Source organism: Choloepus didactylus, chromosome 9, assembly GCF_015220235.1.
Source record: "Choloepus didactylus isolate mChoDid1 chromosome 9, mChoDid1.pri, whole genome shotgun sequence".
NCBI lineage: Eukaryota > Metazoa > Chordata > Mammalia > Pilosa > Megalonychidae > Choloepus > Choloepus didactylus.
Window position 1 is genome coordinate 47,302,964 of NC_051315.1, and position 18,434 is coordinate 47,321,397.

Consider the following 18,434-nt stretch of genomic DNA (forward strand, 5'->3'; position numbering starts at 1 on the left):
AATGATCGTTACTAGTGTATGGAACCACTGCTGATTTTTGCATGTTGATATTGTATCCTGCCACTTTGTTGAACTTGTTTATTAGCTCTAGTAGCTTTGTTGTAGATTTTGTGGGACTTTCTAGATATAGGATTATGTCATTGGCAAATAGAGAAAGTTTTACTTCTTCCTTGCCAATTTGAATCCTTCTTTTTTTTTTTTTTTTTCTGGCCTAAGTACTTTGGCTAGAACTTCGACCATGTTGCTAACAGTGGTGACAGTGGGCATGCTTGTCTTTTTCCAGATCTTTTTAGTCTTTCACCACTGAGTATTGTGTTAGCTGGGTTTTTCATTTATGCCCTTTATTGTGTTGAGGATGTTTCCTTCTAATTCTGTCGTTCAAAGTGTTTTTATCAAGAAAGAGTGCTGGATTTTTATCAAATGCCTTTTCCACGTCTATCAATATGATCATGTGGTTTTTCCCCTTCGATTTGTTAATGTGGTGTATGACACGAATTTTCTTGTGTTGAACCACCCTTGCATACCTGGAATAAAACCACTTGATCATGGTGTATAATTTTTTTAATGTGCTGTTGGATTCAGTGTTGGTTTGAATCTGTTATGTACCCCCAGAAAAGCCTATGTTCTTTTAATCCACTCCTGTGGGAGCAGACCTATTGGGGGTGGGGTCTTTTGATTAGATTGTTTCTATGGAGATGTGACCCACCCAATTGTTAAAACCATATGATTAGATTATTTTCATGGAGATGTGACCTCACCCATTCAAAATGTGTCTTAATTAGTTTACCGGAGTCCTTAGGAGAGAGAGCTCAAAGCCAACAGGGTCCCAGATGCTTGGAGATGCAAACAGAAAGACACTTGGAGATGCAAAGAGATGAAGCCCCAAGTCTGCCCTAGAGAAGATAAGTGAGAACCCACAGACACTTAAAAGAGAAGGCCACTGGAATCAGAAGCTGAAAGCAATGCAACCCAGGAGCAGAGAGCCAGCAGATGCTAGCCATGTGCCTTCCCAGCTGACAGGTTTTCTGGATGCCATCGGTCTTTCTTCAGTTAAGGTATTTTCTTGTTCATATCTTAGTGTGGACACTTTTATGGCCTTAGAACTGTAAATCTATAACCTAATAAACCCCTTTGTAGAAGGCAATCCACTTCTGGTATATTGCATTCTCACAGCTTTAGCAAACCAAAACAGATTTGATTTGTTAAGTATTTTGTTGAGAATTTTTGCATATCTATTCATCAGAGAAACTGGTCTGTAATTTTCTTGTAGTGTCTATCTGGCTTTGATATTAGGGTAATGTTGGCTTCATAGAATTAGGAAGGTAGTGTTCCCTCTTCTTCAGTTTTTTGGAAGAACCTGTGTTTCTGTGGGGTTAGCAGTAATGTCCCCCCACTTACTTCTGATTTATTTGCATCTTCTCTTTTTCTTCTATCAGCCTAGCTAAGGGTTTGTCAATTTTATTGATCTTTTCAAAGAACGAATTTTAGATTTTGTTGATTTTTGTTGTTGTTGTTCTCCATTTATTTCTGCTCTATTCTTTGTTCTTTCCTTCTGCTTGCTTTGTGATTAGTTTATTCTTTTTCTAGAGTCTCTGGGCATGCAGTTAGGTCTTTGATTTTAGCTCCTTCTTCTTTCTTAATGTAGGCATTTAGGGCTATAAACTTCCCTTCTAGCACTGCTTTCACTATATCCCTTAAGGTCTGCTATGTTGTGTTCTCATTTTCATTCATCTTACGATATTTACTGATTTCTCTTGTAATTTCTTCTTTGACCCACAGATTATTGAAGATTGTGTTGTTTAACCTTCAAATATTTGTGAATTTTCCAGTTCTCCACCTGTTATTGATTTCCAGCTTCATTCCATTATAAGAGAAAAGTGCTTTGTATAATTTCAATTATTTTAAATTTATTGATATCTGTTTTCTGACCCAACGTGTGGTCTTTGAAAATGATCCGTGAGCACTTGAGAATGTATGTCCTGCTGTTTTTGTCCTGCAATGTTCTGTATATGTCTATTAAGTCTAGTTCATTTATTGTATTATTCAAGTTTTCTATTTCCTTATTTATCTTCTGTCTACATATTCTATCTATTTATGTGAGTGATGTATTGAAGTCACCAACGATTACTGTAGAGATGCCTCTTCCCTCTTCAGTTTTGCCAGTGTTTGCTTCATGTATGTTGGGGCACCCTGGTTAGACACATAAATATTTATGATTGTTATTTCTTCTTGGTGGATTGACTTTTATTACTAAATAATGTCCTGATTTGTCTCTAACATTTTTGCATTTAAAGTATTTTGTCCAATATTAGTATGGCTACCCCAGCGGTTACTGTTTGCCTCCAGCCTTTGACTTTCAACCTATCTGTATCTTTGGGTATAAGGTGAGTCTCTTGTTAACAGCATATAAATGGATCACATATTTTTTTTTTAATCCGTCTGCCAATCTGTGTCTTTTTATTGGGGAGTTTAATTCATTAACATTCAATGTTATTACTGTAAAGACAGTACTTCGACTATTTTATCCTTTGGATTTTATACGTCATCTTTTTTTTTTGTCTTTTTATCCCTTTATTTACCCTTACTGATACTCATTTCTACACTCTCCTCCAAGCCTTTCTCCCATCTTTTCAGGCTGAGGAACACCCTTCAGTATTTCTTGTAGGGCAGGTCTCCTGTTAACAAACTCTATGTTTCTGTTATCTGTGAATATTTTAAACTCCCCCCTTGTTTTTGAAGGGCCATTTTGCTGAATAAAGAATTCTTGACTGGCAGTTTTTTGCTTTCAGTATCTTAAGTATATCATACAGCTGCCTTCCTCCCTCCATGGTTTCCAATGAGAAATCTACTTAGTCTTATTAAGCTTCCCTTGCATGTGATGGATTGCTTTTCTCTTGCTGCATTCAGAATTCTCTTTGACAGTCAACAGCCTGATCAGTATGTGTCTTGGAGGTCTATTTGGTTTTATTCTATTTGGAGTACACAGTGACTTTTGGAACTGTATACTTATGTCTTTCATAACAGTTGGGAAGTTTTTGGCCATTATTCCTCAAATATTCTTTCTGCCCCTTTTCCTTTCTCTTCTCCTTCTGGGACACCCATGACATTATGTTTGGTCCTTCATGCTGTCACTGAATTCCTTCAGAACGTGCTCAAACTTTTTCATTCTTATCTGTTCTTCTGCCTATTAAAATCTGCTGTTGTATGCCTGTAGGGTATTTTAAATCTCATTTATTGTGTCTTTCATTCCCATAAGTTGTTATTTTTCTTTGCATGTGTTCACATTCCTTTGTATGCTCATCCAGTGTCATCTTAATATCCTTTCCCTCTTGAGCCATAATTTCCTTCATCTCTGAATTGATTTAGGAAATTTGTTTGAACATCTTTGATTGGTTCTTCCAAATTCTGTATCTCCAACTTTTTAATTTATTCCTTTGGTTGGGCCATATCTTCCTGTTTCTTAGTATGGCTTTTAATTTTTTGGTGATATCTGGGCATCTGATTATCTTGAGATTATTTGGAAGGTTGGTTTCTGTCTCATCATCTTCTATTGTTGGCTGGATTTGTGTTAAGGCTCTTCTTTGACCTTGGTTCATCAGTATTTCCCAGCCCAGACATGGCCAGAGACCCATGCTAAGGGCCCAGACCAATTCCAAAGGGTCCCAGGGAGAGTCAGGAAGGATCCCCAAGCTCCTTTATTTCAGCTCCCCAAGGGTGCACTTTCCTGACTTGCCCATCAGATGGTGCTCTGTGCCAAGAAGCCTTTATGATGGCTCCTGAAATGTGCGCTTTCCTGGCATGACCAGCTGATAGCAATCTTTCATACTGCTCTCTGGCAGTGCTGCCTCTGAGATGGCTGAAAGAATGGGGCTGGCTGCACCTGTCCAAGATGGGCTAAAGCAGCAGGATCCAGTGGTTTAAATTCACCAGCTAACAGCTGTCTCAGTATGCTGGGCCATGGGCCCCTTTGTTCTTGCCAGGCAGGGACCGGGCTGACCTGAAGCTGCTTGCCTCAAAAGTGGTGCCGGAGCCTCTGCCACACAAGTTATTCAGTTTTTTGCTGGTTTCTCAGTCACTTGTTCCCACTCTGTCCTGAATGCTATGCAGTACTCCCCTGGTCTCCATAGTACCAGAACACTTGTTTTGGACAGTTTCTGCCTGTCAGTTAGCTATTTTGGAGAGATGAGAGAGCCCTGCAATTCCCTATTCCACTATCTTCCCGGAAGTCCTCTCTGGGATTCCTTTTGAAGACTACAACTGAGACCAGGACCCTGTCAAAAATTCAGACACAGTGGAAAGGAAACAAGGAAAAGAGCTGGGTAGAGTGGTACTGAAGATAAACAGCCTCCTTGATAGCTCTTAGCTGTGTGTGTAAATTGAAGTGGTTAAAGAGAGGAAAGCCTTAAGAATCACTCAGCAGAACTTTCCTACACATTTAAAAGTTAGGGAAACAGATACACAGAGATTTCAGAATTTGCCTAAATAAGGACTTGAAAAGAAGAAAATCAAGATCCAATGGCTAGGGTTTTTAATAGTGTTTTTGCAAAATTCTTTGCCTTTACACATGGTGTTCCCTCTGTCCAGACTGGAGGTTGCTTAACTACTTTCCTTAAGCTGAAAATCTTGGCTCCTAATAATATTAACATATTTCCTTTAATCTACAATGCATATAACTGTTTCAAAATAACAATGCCAATGTATTATTAACATAAGACTCCTGATAGCAAAGTTAAGATTTCTTTGTGGTTCTTTTTGTCATCAAGATAGATCCACTAGGCATGTCTAATTGAAATACTGTGTTTAAAAATCACTTGAAAAACAATCGTTACCAATTTAATATTCAATGTGGCCCATTTGCTTCCCTTTTTATTCCCTTAATATTTAGGAATTTGGTTGTTTTCCTTTGTGATTTAATTTTTTGAAGTATGTAAAACATTTACATGGTTTCAAGGTAAAACAATAAAACAAGGCACAGAGGAATCTATTCTCTCCTTGTCCACAGAGGTAACCATTTATATATATAGCTTACTGTTTTTTTTAAAAATAAGCAAGTGCATATGTACGCACTGTATACACATACATTCTTACATTAGAGCTAGTATACTAGATACACTATTTTTCAATTCTTTTCCTGTACTTAACTACTCCTTGCTTTTTTTTTTTTTTTTAAATAGTACCTAACTGTATGGATGTATTAATGGACATCTAGGTTGTTTCCAATCTTTACCTTTTACACATGGTGCTGCAATGAACATTCTTGTGCATGACTCATTTCTATTTTCGCTGCTGTATTTTTGGGAGATTTCAAAAGTAGGATTGCTGCCCTGAAGAGTAAATGTATATAATTTTACTTTATACTACCAAATTCCCTTCCATAGGAATTCTAACATTTTTCATTCCTACCAGCAGTATTTGAGAGTGCCTGTTTCCGTACAGCCTCATCAAACTCTTGGGTTTTTGCCAATCTCTTAGGTGAACGATGGTATGGTAGATCAGGTGGTTTTAATTTACCTTTATTTTGCTATGAGGAAGATACTGTTCTTTAAGAGCTATTTGCTTTGCTTTTTTTCCTGAAACTGGTTCATATTTTTTGTCCATTTTTCTATTATGTTGTCCTTAATTTTAAAGATATAGACATGGTTATGGAATACTAATACATCATAGTTTTTATAATGCAAAATGTTTTTATTGATGTAGTCAATTTTATCATTTTTTTCTTTATTTCTTCTAGATTCTGGGCCATGGTTAGGAAACTTATCCCCCATTCCCAGATTATGGAGGAATTCACCTACATTTTCTTCTGGGACATGTAAGGTTGCATTTTTTATGTTAAGATTTCCGGTCCATTTGGAATTAATTTAGATATACAATTTTATCCTTTTCTACATGGCTCTTCGGCTGTCTGAACAACTTTTTTAAAATGCCATCTTAATCATTCAGTACATTTTCAAATACACTTGAACCAATTTCTGAACTTTTAAATTATTTTTCATTGGTCTCTCTATTCATGTGCCAGTACCACACTGTTTTATTTGTATAGACTTGATATTATGTTTTACTATCTGAGGGGTCAGCAACTCTCCTCATTATTAATAACCCAGAAAACAAAGATCAATCAATCTTTCTTCTTTCTCTGAGAAGAAAACCCTAATAGTGAGGAAGGAGGTCCAAACTCATTCCTTTACATCTGCAGATGTAGTTGTCCCAGCACCCTTTGTAAAAACTCCTCTTTCTCTATTGAATGGTCTTGGCACCTTTCTCAAAAATTTGTTGACCATAGACACATGGATTGATTTCTGGACTCTCAATTTGATTCCATTAATCTCTATGTCTGTCCTTATTCCAATGCCACAATTTTGAAATACTGGAGCTTTTGGTAGGTTTAGAAATCAGGAAGCAACTCCTCCAACTTTGTTATTCTTTTTCAAGATGATTTTGGCTATTCTGGGTCCCTTGCCTTTCCGTATGAATTTTAGGATCAGCTTGTCCATTTCTGTTTAAAAATTCCAACTGCCTTTTTTTTTTTTTTAAATCTGTGGATCAATTTGGGGAGTATTGGCAGCTTAACAATATTAAATCCTCCAATCCATGAACATAGGATGTCTTTCCATTTATTTAGATCGCCTTTATTTCAATGTTTTATAGTTTTCAGTGTATGTCTGGTACTTTCAACTTATTTTATTCTAACTGCGATTGCTTACTAATTTCATTTTCAGAGTGTTTATTGCTAGTGTATAGAAATACAACTGAGTTTTATATATTGACCCTGTATCCTTATTGAACTCATTAGCCCTAGTAGTATTTTGTGGATTCTTTAGTTTTCTATATATAAGATCATTTCATCTGTGCAACTAGAGTTTAACTTCTTCCTTTATAATTTGAATGCGTTTTCTTTCTTTTTCCCACCTGTCTGCTCTAGCTAGACCCTCAGTACAATGTTGAATATAAGTGGCAAGAGTGGACACCCTTGTGTAGTTCCTATTCTTATCAGGAAAGGGTGTTGGATTTTGCCAAATGCTTTTTCTGCACCTATTTAGAGGACCATGTGGTTGCCTTTTTTTTTAATTCCAACATCTGATTATAGCCAACCTTATAAATTTTTCACTGAACCCTCATTGATAAACTGATGATTCTACTAATGACTTTCCTAATACCAAATAAGACCTGTATTCCAGAGAACCAACCCCCCCTCCTTGAAAAGGATGCTTTTTAGATGTGCAATTGGATTCTATTTGTTAATATTTTAAGACTCATTGACAAGTCATGAGGTTGATCTTGAGGTTGCTATTTAAGGGTTTTCTTTATATAGTCTATCAATGTTATATTCATTTCATAAAAAGAATTTAAATATTTCCAGGCTGTGAATGGTAGCATTGGACTTATCTCTCTAGATTTTCTGTTTCGATTGCGTCTTTTGGCAAGTTATATTAGCTTCCTGTAGTAGCTTTGAGGTATGTTTCTTCATTTTCCCACTTTATTGATATAGAAGTTAATGTTCTATTTTCCTCTGAGAACTGGGTTAGCCATTTTCCACAGAGTCTCTTATTTTCAAGAAATGCTAGGTTTTATTTTGTTTTTGGTAGGATATACTGAATGCAGTCTACCCATTTGGTCATACTTTACCATATATAGTGTTTTCTATTTAAATCATTTTAAGTTCAAGAGAATTAGTTTATATTTGGGAGAAAAGAGTAAGTATATTAATGGAACTTTTATACAGTAAGTGAACTGGGACTAAAAACAGATTTAGGTGAATTTCATATTTCTTTTTAATACATATTCATATAGAAACATGTTTATTTTAAGGGAGGGTGTAAATGGGATGAAAGAAATGTTTATATGATACTTACATGAGCACAAATTAGACATTACATTACATTCACATTTAAAAGACTTTTTCCATTTTGTTCAACAGATTTCTACTTTGGATCCTGCCAAAATTACATGTTAGTCATTTCAATGTAGAAAAAATATTCAGGTTAACAACTAGTGTTTGTTTAAATTTTGTTTTTAGTCATATAAAGGCTACAATTAAATTCTGATGGCAAAAGATGCCTTTTAATAACCATGCAAGAAAGGAGAAAAAAATTTAAAAAATCGAATCTCAGGGATATGATAGATAAAATAAAACATCCAAACTTAAGACTCATTGGTGTCCCAGAAGGGGAAGAGAAGGGTAAAGGTCTAGAAAGAGTATTCAAAGCTTCCCAAACCTTCTACACAATATAAATACACAAAGCATAAATGCCCAGCGAACTCCAAATAAAATAAATCCAAATAAACCCACCCCAAGACATATTCTGATCAGACTGTCAAATACTGAAGAGAAGGAGCAAGTTCTGAAAGCAGCAAGAGAAAAGCAATTCACACCACATACAAAGGAAACAACATAAGACTAAGTAGTGACTACTCAGCGGCCACCATGGAAGCAAAAAGGCAGTGGCATGACATATTTAAAATTCTGAGAGAGAAAAATTTCCGACCAAGAATTCTTTATCCAGCAAAACTCTCCTTCAAATTTGAGGGAGAGCTTAAATTTTTCACAAACAAATGCTGAGAGACTTTACCAATAAAAGACCTGCCCTACTTCAGATTCTAAAGGGAGCCCTACCAACAGAGAAACAAAGAAAGGAGAAAGAGATATAGAGAATTTTAACAGACATATATAGTACCTTACATCCCAAAGCACCAGGACACTCATTGATCACGGATCTTTCTCCAGAAAGGACCATAAGCTGGGACATAAAACAAGCCTCAAGAAATTAAAAAAAAAAAAAAAAAAAATTTGAATATACTCAAAGCACATTCTCCAACCACAATGGAATACAAATAGAAGTCAATAATTTTTGAACTGTTAACTCCACTATTTACTTCCTACATGATATAAATTACACGAACTCTAATGACGAATCAGTGGTTTTGAACTCAGTGTAAAATATGTAATTTTAGACAACTGTATAAAGGTGGGGCAATGGAGGAGTATAGGAACATAGTTTATGTGTCCTATTGAAGTGAAGGTGGTACCAAAAAAAAAGATTGATATGGATTTAAGAGGTTAAATTTAACCCCCACAGCAAACACAAAGAAATTATCAGAGAATATAACCATAGAGATGAAATGTAGAGTTTGGGTTTAGAGAAATGGGGGAAGGGGCAATGGGGAGTTAAGAAATGAGTGTGGAGTTGCTGTTTGAGGTGAAGGGAAATTTCTAGTAATGGATGGTGGGAAAGAGCATTACAACATTCTAAATGTGATTAATCCCACTAATGGGAGGCTAGGGAGGGGGTGGAATGGGAAGATTTAGGCTGTATATATGTTTCCACAACTGAAAAAAAAAAAAAAGTCTAAATAGATGACGATTGAATGCCAAGGATGAACCTGGATGGGATTGGAGGATAGAGGACAGGTGGCTCAAAGGGACACAGGTGAGACATAAGGTAAAGGAAATATAGAATGTAAGCTTTGTATCATTGTTGAATCTCTTGTACTTCTTAGCTGTGCTTAATGGGATTGCATAAAAGAATGTTCTTGTTCATGGGAAGTGTATACGTGAATTATAGTGTATGTTCAAGGATGTGTGCAGCTAGCTCTCATATGTTTAGAAGACAGAACAATAGATGATGGATGATAGATAGGGAGGGAGGGAAAGAAATAGCGATGTGACAGTATGTTAAAGTTGGTGGATTGAGGTATCGGGGGAGGGGGGTCAGGGTATGATGGAATTCTTTGTATGGGGTTAGTATTGTTTTTGCAACTGTTCCTATAACTTTGAATTTATTTCAAAATAAAAAAAAATCACAAACACACAAAAAACTATTGAATCATTAACCAAAAAAAAAAAAAAAAGACTATCCATCATAACCAAGTGGGATTTATTGTGGGAATATAAGGATGGTTCAACCTAAGAAAATCAATCAATGTTAACAGAATGCAGGCAAAAAAAAAAAAAAAAAACCCATAGGTTCATAGGTTCATCTTAATTGATGCAGAAAATGTATTTGGCAAAATCCAAAATCCTTTCATGATAATAATGCTGAGAAAATTAGGAATAGAAGGGAAATTTCTCCACATGATAAATAAAGGGCATTAATGAAAAACCCACAGCAAATTTCATACTCAGCAGTGAAAGACTGAAAGCATTCCCCCTGAGATCAGGAACAGCAGAAGGATGCCTGCTGTCACCACTGTTATTCAACACTGGACTGGAAGTTCTAGGATGAGCAATCAGGCAAGTGAAAAAAGTAAAAGGCATCCCAATTAGAAAGGAAGAAGACACATTTTCCCTATTTCCAGATGGCACTGATCCTATATATAGAAAATACCAAAGAATACATAGGAAAACTAGAAGTAATAAATGAATTCAGCCAAGTTGCAGGATACAAGATAAGCACACAGAAGTCAGATGGGTTTCTCCGTAAACCAGTAATAAACATCTGAAGAGGAAAACAAGAAAATACAGGCTCTAGCAGAATAAAAGTACCTTGGATTAAATTGAACCAAGGAGGTAAAGGACTTTCATACAGAAAACTACAAAATATTGCTGCAAGACATTAAAGAAGACCTAAATAAATGGAAATGTATTCCATGTGCATGGGTTGGAGCACTTAACATTGATGGCAGTACTGCCTAAAGCAATCCACAATTCAATGCAGTCCCTATCAAGATTCCAACAGCCTTTTTTGCAGAAACATAAAAGCTGATCCTCAAATTCACATGGACTTGCAAGGAGCCCTGAATAGTCAAAACAATCTTGAAAAAGAAGAGCAAAGAACAAAGCTGGAGGACTCACACTTCCTGCTTTCAAAACTTAGTACAAGCAATAGTAATTATAACTGTGTGGTACTGGTGTAAGGAAATACAAATGGAATAGAAGTGCAAGTCCAGAGTTAATCTATGGCCAGCTGGTTTTCAACAGGGGTGCCAAGTCCATTCAAGGGGTAAACAGTCTCTTTCTCAAATGGTAATGAAACAACTGGATATCCACCTGCAAAAGAAGGAATGTAGACTCCTAAGCTCTCACCATATATAAAAATTAATTCAAAATGGATCAGTGGCCTAAATTAAGAGCTAATACGATAAAACTCTTACAAGAAAACAAAGGAAAAGATCTTCAAGACCTTGTAATGGGGAATGAATTTTTAGATTTTACATTAGAAGTACATGTAACAACTTCATCAAAATGAAAAAAAAAAAAACAAAACTTTTGTGCAAAAGACATGAATATCAAGAAAATGAAAAGAAAACCTATAGAATGGAAGAAAACTCAAGGGTTTAATATCCCAAATATATAAAGTACTCCTACAACAACACAAAAAGACAACCCAGCTAACATTTCTCCAAAGATATACAAATAGCAAATAAGCACATGAAAAGATGCTCAATATCATCAGTCATTAGGGAAATGCAAATCAAAACCACAATGTATACCATCTTATCCCACTAGAATGGATATCATTTTAAAAATGGAAAATAAGTGGTGGTGAGGATACAGAAATAGAACCCTAGTACATTATTGGTGGAAATGTAAAATAGTGCAGCTGCTGTGGAAAACAGTTACTCAAGTTAAACACACATTTACCATATGACCCTGCAATTCCACTTCTAGGTACATATCCCAAAGAATTGAAAACAGGGAACTGGACAAGTATCTGTACACCAATATTCATGGAAGCATTATTTAATATAGCCAAAAGTGGAAGCAACTCAAGGGTCCATCAGCAGATAAATGGCTACACAAAACATGAGATATGCAAAGACAAAAAGGAATGAAATTCTGGTACTTGCAACAACATGGATGAACCTTGAAGACATCATGTTGAGTGAAATAAGCCAGACATAAAAATACAAATATTATATGACTTCACTTTATCAAATACATAGAATAAGCAAAGTCATAGAGATGGAAAGTAGATTACTGTTACTAGGGTCCAGAGGTGAGAGTGTGGGAATTGAGAGGTATTCCTTAATGAGTTAGAGTTTCTGTTTGGCGTGATGAAAAAGTTTTGGCAATGGATGGTGGTAATGACAGCACAACATTGTGGATGTAATTAATGTCACCGAACTGGAAACACTCAAGTGGTTAAAGTGGCAAATTTTGTGTTGTATATGTTACCACAATAAAACTTTAAACATACATAAACTGAACATAAATGCTTATGAGTAAGAATCACATAGAAAATTATAAATGGTTACAAATGTAAAAAGATGCTTAAACTCATTATCCAAAGAAATGCAAAATGTGACTACTTTTCACTTGACAGATTGAAAAATATTAAAAGATTAATACCCAATATAGGCAAGGATGTGGGTAACATCAGGGACCCCATACACTGTTAAAAGGACAATTTGTCAGTATCCTTCAGTAATTGTACTTTTAGGGAATTTATCATATACAGAAATATTCACATTAAGAGTGCAAGGATAAATTTATACAGTGATATTTAAGTGCTACACTGTTTGTAACAGCAAAAAATTAGTAGGGAATGAAATATAGTAGAGAACACAGATACACTCAAATATTATGCAGCCTTTAAAAAGAACAAGTTGAATAAAATGATGCCCACTTCTTTCCCTGGGAGCTAAATCAAGAAAAATACATACATATGTATGGAAAATAGGCTAATGTCCAAGGACATTTTACAAAAAAAAAAAAAAAAAAAAAAAAAAAAAAAAATCAATGTACAGAACAGTATAAATAGTGTAAGCCAAGTTTTGTAAAAATAGCTGGATTCCATTTATATTAAAATATGATATTAAGCATACACAGAAAAATGTCTGGAATTATATACTAAACTGGTAAACTGGTATTCATTCTTGCCTTTGGGACCTGGCACTTATGACCAGATAGAAGAGGTAACTTTCAATTTACGTATCTTTGTGTTATTTGAAAAATTGTCATACAATATGCATATATTAGCTTTAAAATTTCAAAAAGTATTTGCCAGTAACACAAACATACGCTTTTGGTTCAATTGGATAGAATATCAGAGCAAATATAAAATCCTAAACATAAGAGAACTGAGCACATTTTTTTTTAACCAAAAGAAAATGTTTACAGTTGTATAAAAGAAATACTTCTGCCTATAAAAGTTCAGAGCAGGTAGAGACAATAGAATACATAAAAATTATATTCACAAAATAAGACTATATGATTTGTTCCACTAATAATGTAGACATAATATATAAGGTCAGTATCTAAGTCTCCGAGATAAGTTAGTTATCAAAGAAGAATAGATATTTTATACCCAATCATATTTAAATGGAAAACTGCCACGCAGAAAAATGTAGTGCCTTTCTAGCAAATCATAGAACTGTGGAAAAACAAATACACTTAAATACAGTGCTGGTAACATTCTAAAAATGATTTTTTTTTTTTTTTTTTTTTAAATCATCATTTTATTGAGATATATTCACATACCACGCAGTCATACAAAACAAATTGTACTTTCGATTGTTCACAGTACCATTACATAGTTGTACATTCATCACCTAAATCAATCCCTGACACCTTCATTAGCACACACACAAAAATAACAAGAATAATAATTAGAGTGAAAAAGAGCAATTGAAGTAAAAAAGAACACTGGGTACCTTTGTCTGTTTCCCTCCCCTACTTTTCTACACATCCATCCATAAACTAGACAAAGTGGTGTTTGGTCCTTATGGCTTTCCCAATCCCATTGTCACCCCTCATAAGCTACATTTTTATACAACTGTCTTCGAGATTCATGGGTTCTGGGTTGTAGTTTGATAGTTTCAGGTATCCACCACCAGCTACCCCAATTCTTTAGAACCTAAAAAGGGTTGTCTAAAGTGTGCATAAGAGTGCCCACCAGAGTGACCTCTCGGCTCCTTTTGGAATCTCTCTGCCACTGAAGCTTATTTCATTTCCTTTCACATCCCCCTTTTGGTCAAGAAGATGTTCTCCGTCCCACGGTGCCAGGTCTACATTCCTCCCTGGGAGTCATATTCCACGTTGCCAGGGAGATTCACTTCCCTGGGTGTCTGATCCCACGTAGGGGGGAGGGCAGTGATTTCACCTTTCAAGTTGGCTTAGCCAGAGAGAGAGGGCCACATCTGAGCAACAAAGAGGCATTCAGGAGGAGACTCTTAGGCACAAATACAGGGAGGCCTAGCCTCTCCTTTGCAGCAACCGTCTTCCCAAGGGTAAAACTTATGGTAGAGGGCTCAACCCATCAAACCACCAGTCCCCTATGTCTGTGGTCATGTTAGCAACCATGGAGGTGGGGTAGGCGAATACCCCTGCATTCTCCACAGGCTCCTCAAGGGGGCACTACATCTTTTTTTTTTTTTTTTTAAATGATTTATTTTTATAGAAAACAATGTAACAAATCTAACAAGAACTATCAAAATAGTTTTTTCATGTTCATAAAACAAAATATTCTGATAGGTTAATTCTATTTTGGATACATATCCCACGGAAATAACCCAAAGGAATGGGAACAACAGAAAGAAATGTGTACCAAGATATCAATGCAATGCTATTTACAATTTAAACACTTGTAAACATACATACACAACAAATAGCAGAAGAGTCAAGCAAAATGTAGCTTAGAGCCACAATGGAATAAAGTTACTATAAATGAAAGTTATGAGGACTAAGTTAATACTTAGAAATGTACATAATACAGTGTAAGGCCAAAATATAAAGAAAACTATAATTTGAATTTACTGATCATGACTATGTAAAGTATGTCTGTTTACTAACAAAGATTAGAAAGTAACAAAGATTAGAAAGTAACGTGGCATGATACAAACTTTATACTCTTAAGTTTTTCTTCTGTCTAGTTTAAATTCATGATAGACAACATAAATATAAGAGATCTCAATGATCTATCTTAAAAAAACATTTTTACATTCTAGTTAACTAAACATGCATTTCACAAATTTAAAGCTTGTAAAATCTATTCTTTTTGACTCTTTCTATCTAAACCTACTCTGGCAAATTTTATTCATAAAGAAATAAATAATTTTCAATTGTTCCCCTTGGATCAAATAATTTTTTTAAAAAAGCTACTTATTAGAAACAAGATTTTTGAAAATTCTCCCCAAACTTCTGAGTGGTCTACAATATTTATTCATTTAGTATACAACATACTATGAAACTTAGTTCAGCACCACACATACCTGATGCGATGACAGGATCTTTCATAACTTCCCTAGTTATTGGACATATAAATTCATCAGGAATTCCAGAAGAAAGAAATTTCACCTTTGTCCTTAGTTCTTCAATTTTCCTCAGCACTTTACTACGTAGCCCTAGAGATTCTACAAAGAAATCATGGAGATGGAGAATTACTGGTAACCATTATGCAAGGATTTGGCAAATAAATATTTTATCTACTACAACCAAAAATCTTCAGACATACTGTTTTACCACATGGAACTGTTTTATGGATTCCTTAAAGGATCTTTGTAGTATAGAACACTGTGAGGTTAAACTAAATCAGCAGCGAATAGCTTGTTTTAAACAACCTTAGATTCTGAAAGTTCTACAAGAATTGCAGGTTGACAGACATTGCTATACTACACATAGGCACATTATTTTTGGTTTATTTATTTAGACAACTAAAATTGCCCCAAAAATAAATCTTGAAAATGTTCAGGTTAATAATGTGGAACAGTCTGTTAAATTTTTAAGCTTTCTAAAACTGGATTTATTATTTCCTGCTTTTCTTATGAAACAATCAAAATTAAAGGCCATCTGTTTGCACTTTTATTTGAATTTGAATTTCATTTTTAATTTAGGCAGTTTATTGTTATTAGCTGTTTACATTTTTAGAGCTAGATGACAGCTCTACTTTAGGTGGGGATGGATGGGATGGGGTAGAAGAGAATTATATCTCATAGTTCCCAATAAAAAGCCAAGCCAGCTTTCTTTCTGTTGGAGGTAATTCTTTATAGTGTTTCTATGTGTCACATGACAACTTTTGTCTTAGACAGTATTTTCAAGGATGACTGCTAGAGATAGTGCCTTTTTCCTTACCAGAGAGCAGTTTTGTTTCTTGAGCAGTATAAGCATAATGTCAACTCTCTTATAGGCTAGGGGTTTCCTAAGTTCAAGGTTTCTCAGTTGTAATACAAACCAAGAGTCTTGGCTGGAGTAGGGGACAAAAACATAAAGCACATGCTGCCTTCTCTCCTGTGAATAATAAATTGTATAAATCTATTTGGACTCATTGTTTCTTATTGACCAAATCTATGGAAGTGTGGTGAGCTTACCTAGCAGCCATAGGGACTGCTTAACTGCTTGGAACTTTCCTGTAACTTCTTTCCTATGTAATTCACTGAAACCAAACTGAGGACTTTACAACATTTTTCTTTAAGCACTACAACAGAGACCAAGGATTTCTTTACATGTTGAATGAGGTTGCAAAAATATTTATGACTCAAAGATTCCCTCAGATTCTTTGGGTTCACAGATTCAAAATAAAACTTATTTCAATATGTAAGTGTCTATATACTGGCATAGTGCCCAGACCACCATGAATGGCCCTACTGTACATAACAAAAACACTCAAAACAGTTTATTAAGCCCATTTTCCCTAAAATTATCCTATAACTAAATTCCAAGTAGTCCCCATTCCATCTTATGCTGCATTTTCCAAGGGTTAGCAGAGCTGCATACTTTTATTTTGCCAGGCAAATACAATGGAGGGTTTAAGAGGAGTTATGATGGAACATGTACTCTAAACAATGTAAAAAAATTAAATGAAGGTAGAGACAGAAAATTTAACAGGTGAGGATAAGAGGTGGCAGAACATCTCTCATGATTGTGGTGAGCGTATTGATAATTTTTGTCATGTGAAAATCCTCCATCTGGGTAGAGACAGGGCTTGATAAACAGTCAAGAGTGTTTCTAGAATGTTATAGACAGTCGCCCTCTCATTTTATAACATAAGAGCAGGATATAGAAGCATTTAATATTCTAAAAACTGTACACCTCCTCAAAAATACACATATGTGCAAATATTTAAACTAAAGAATAGAGACAGCCTATTTCAAAATGTTCCAGATAAGAAAAGGATGATATCCTTGTCCAATATTAATGTATTAAAAATGGAGTCAGATCATTTTGCCCATGGGGAAGCAGTTACCAAATCACCTCCATAGTGCTTAACCAGAGACAAACATCTCCTTTTGTTTATGCCACCCAAGCCAGGCTGGGAGTGGAGGTGAGAGATGTAAACATAATTGCTCAGAAAGAAAGGTCCTTTATCAGCTATGGGCTAATAAACCAGTATGCATAGTATCTGGCTATTATTTACTATAATCCTGAAAAGGCATCTAGTTCATGATAAGATGACAAATTAAAATGTGTCAAGAGTTCCCCTATCCTCCTCGCTGTCCCTTACCCAACCCTGGAAATGTCATGTAATTGAGAGTTTGATGGATTCTACAAACTAACACCATCAAAAACAAAGCAAAAACCTGAAAACTTCCTAAGGAAATAGAAGTAGGGGACAGGAAATGACATGTGCCCCTTACTCTCCTCAGCTTTGTCCTTTAAGTATCATTGCTAACTTGTGGAGGAAAAAAAAAAAAAGAAAATCAGCACCACCAATATCAGCTGGAGACAGATAATGTCAGGGCAGTGCCAGAACCTAAAAAGTAATAAGCACAGACCATCAGGCTAGTCATCAAATCACCTTCCCATTGCCCCATTCCAAAAGCTAGCTCTTGGAAAGAAAAACTACTATTTAAAAATAAATTTTATGAAAAAAAAAAAAAAAAAGGAAACTTCTCAGTAGAATGGTCAAGAGAAAACGAGAAGGCATAAAAACTGTATTAGAAAAAAGGGAAATACAACTACAGGGTAAAGTCCCGGGGTTTTAAGAAGGGAATTGGAGGAAGATGGTGGAGGGAGCAGGAAATTATTTGAAATCTTCAGTATCCCCACATAAAAACAGAGCAACTACATAGGAAAATCAAATCCCATGGACATTTCTAACATAACAAGGTGGTAAGGTTCTCACCCAAAATGATAGACAGTTATGGATAAACCATCTACAGCCATAGGCCTGTGGCTGACATCAGTGTGGAAGGAAGCAACAGGGCATCTAATGGCCATGAGAAAAAGAGACCCCAGAATGTCCAACAAGTACTCACAGGAAAGGAGGGTGGGCCAATTTAAGAGCAGCAGCTGAAGCTGGAAGTTTTGCCCACTCCAATAGCGGGTCAGTGCACAGGCCCACAGTATGTATGTCTGAAGGGACTGTTTCACTTTAATCTTGTATAAAGAAAACAAAAATGGTAAATGTTCTATTACGAAAAGATATGTGCAGTTAAATGGTTAGGCAACAAGTGAAAAACTACATAATAAAGTATATTACTAGGAACTGGAACATGAAACTTTCAAAATCTAAGGATGTGAAGAAAGTTGATATATAAAGTTTAAAAAGGCATTTGATATA

General features: G+C 35.4%; 1 protein-coding gene and 1 long non-coding RNA gene across 7 annotated transcripts in view; one reads left to right on the forward strand and one right to left on the reverse strand.

Annotated features, from left to right (window-relative positions):
- WDSUB1 (WD repeat, sterile alpha motif and U-box domain containing 1) overlaps window positions 1-18,434 on the reverse strand; it is a 66,326-nt gene that overhangs the window by 4,706 nt on the left and 43,186 nt on the right. For all 6 annotated transcript variants that reach the window (XM_037848523.1, XM_037848521.1, XM_037848522.1 and 3 more), the window contains one exon: window positions 15,148-15,288. In XM_037848523.1, the coding sequence (XP_037704451.1) occupies window positions 15,148-15,288 (141 nt within the window). The remainder of the gene's footprint in view (window positions 1-15,147; window positions 15,289-18,434) is intronic.
- LOC119543634 lies at window positions 1,045-8,171 on the forward strand. The gene is made up of 3 exons (XR_005218672.1): window positions 1,045-1,055; window positions 5,732-5,809; window positions 7,916-8,171. It is a non-coding gene; the product is annotated as an uncharacterized LOC119543634 (long non-coding RNA).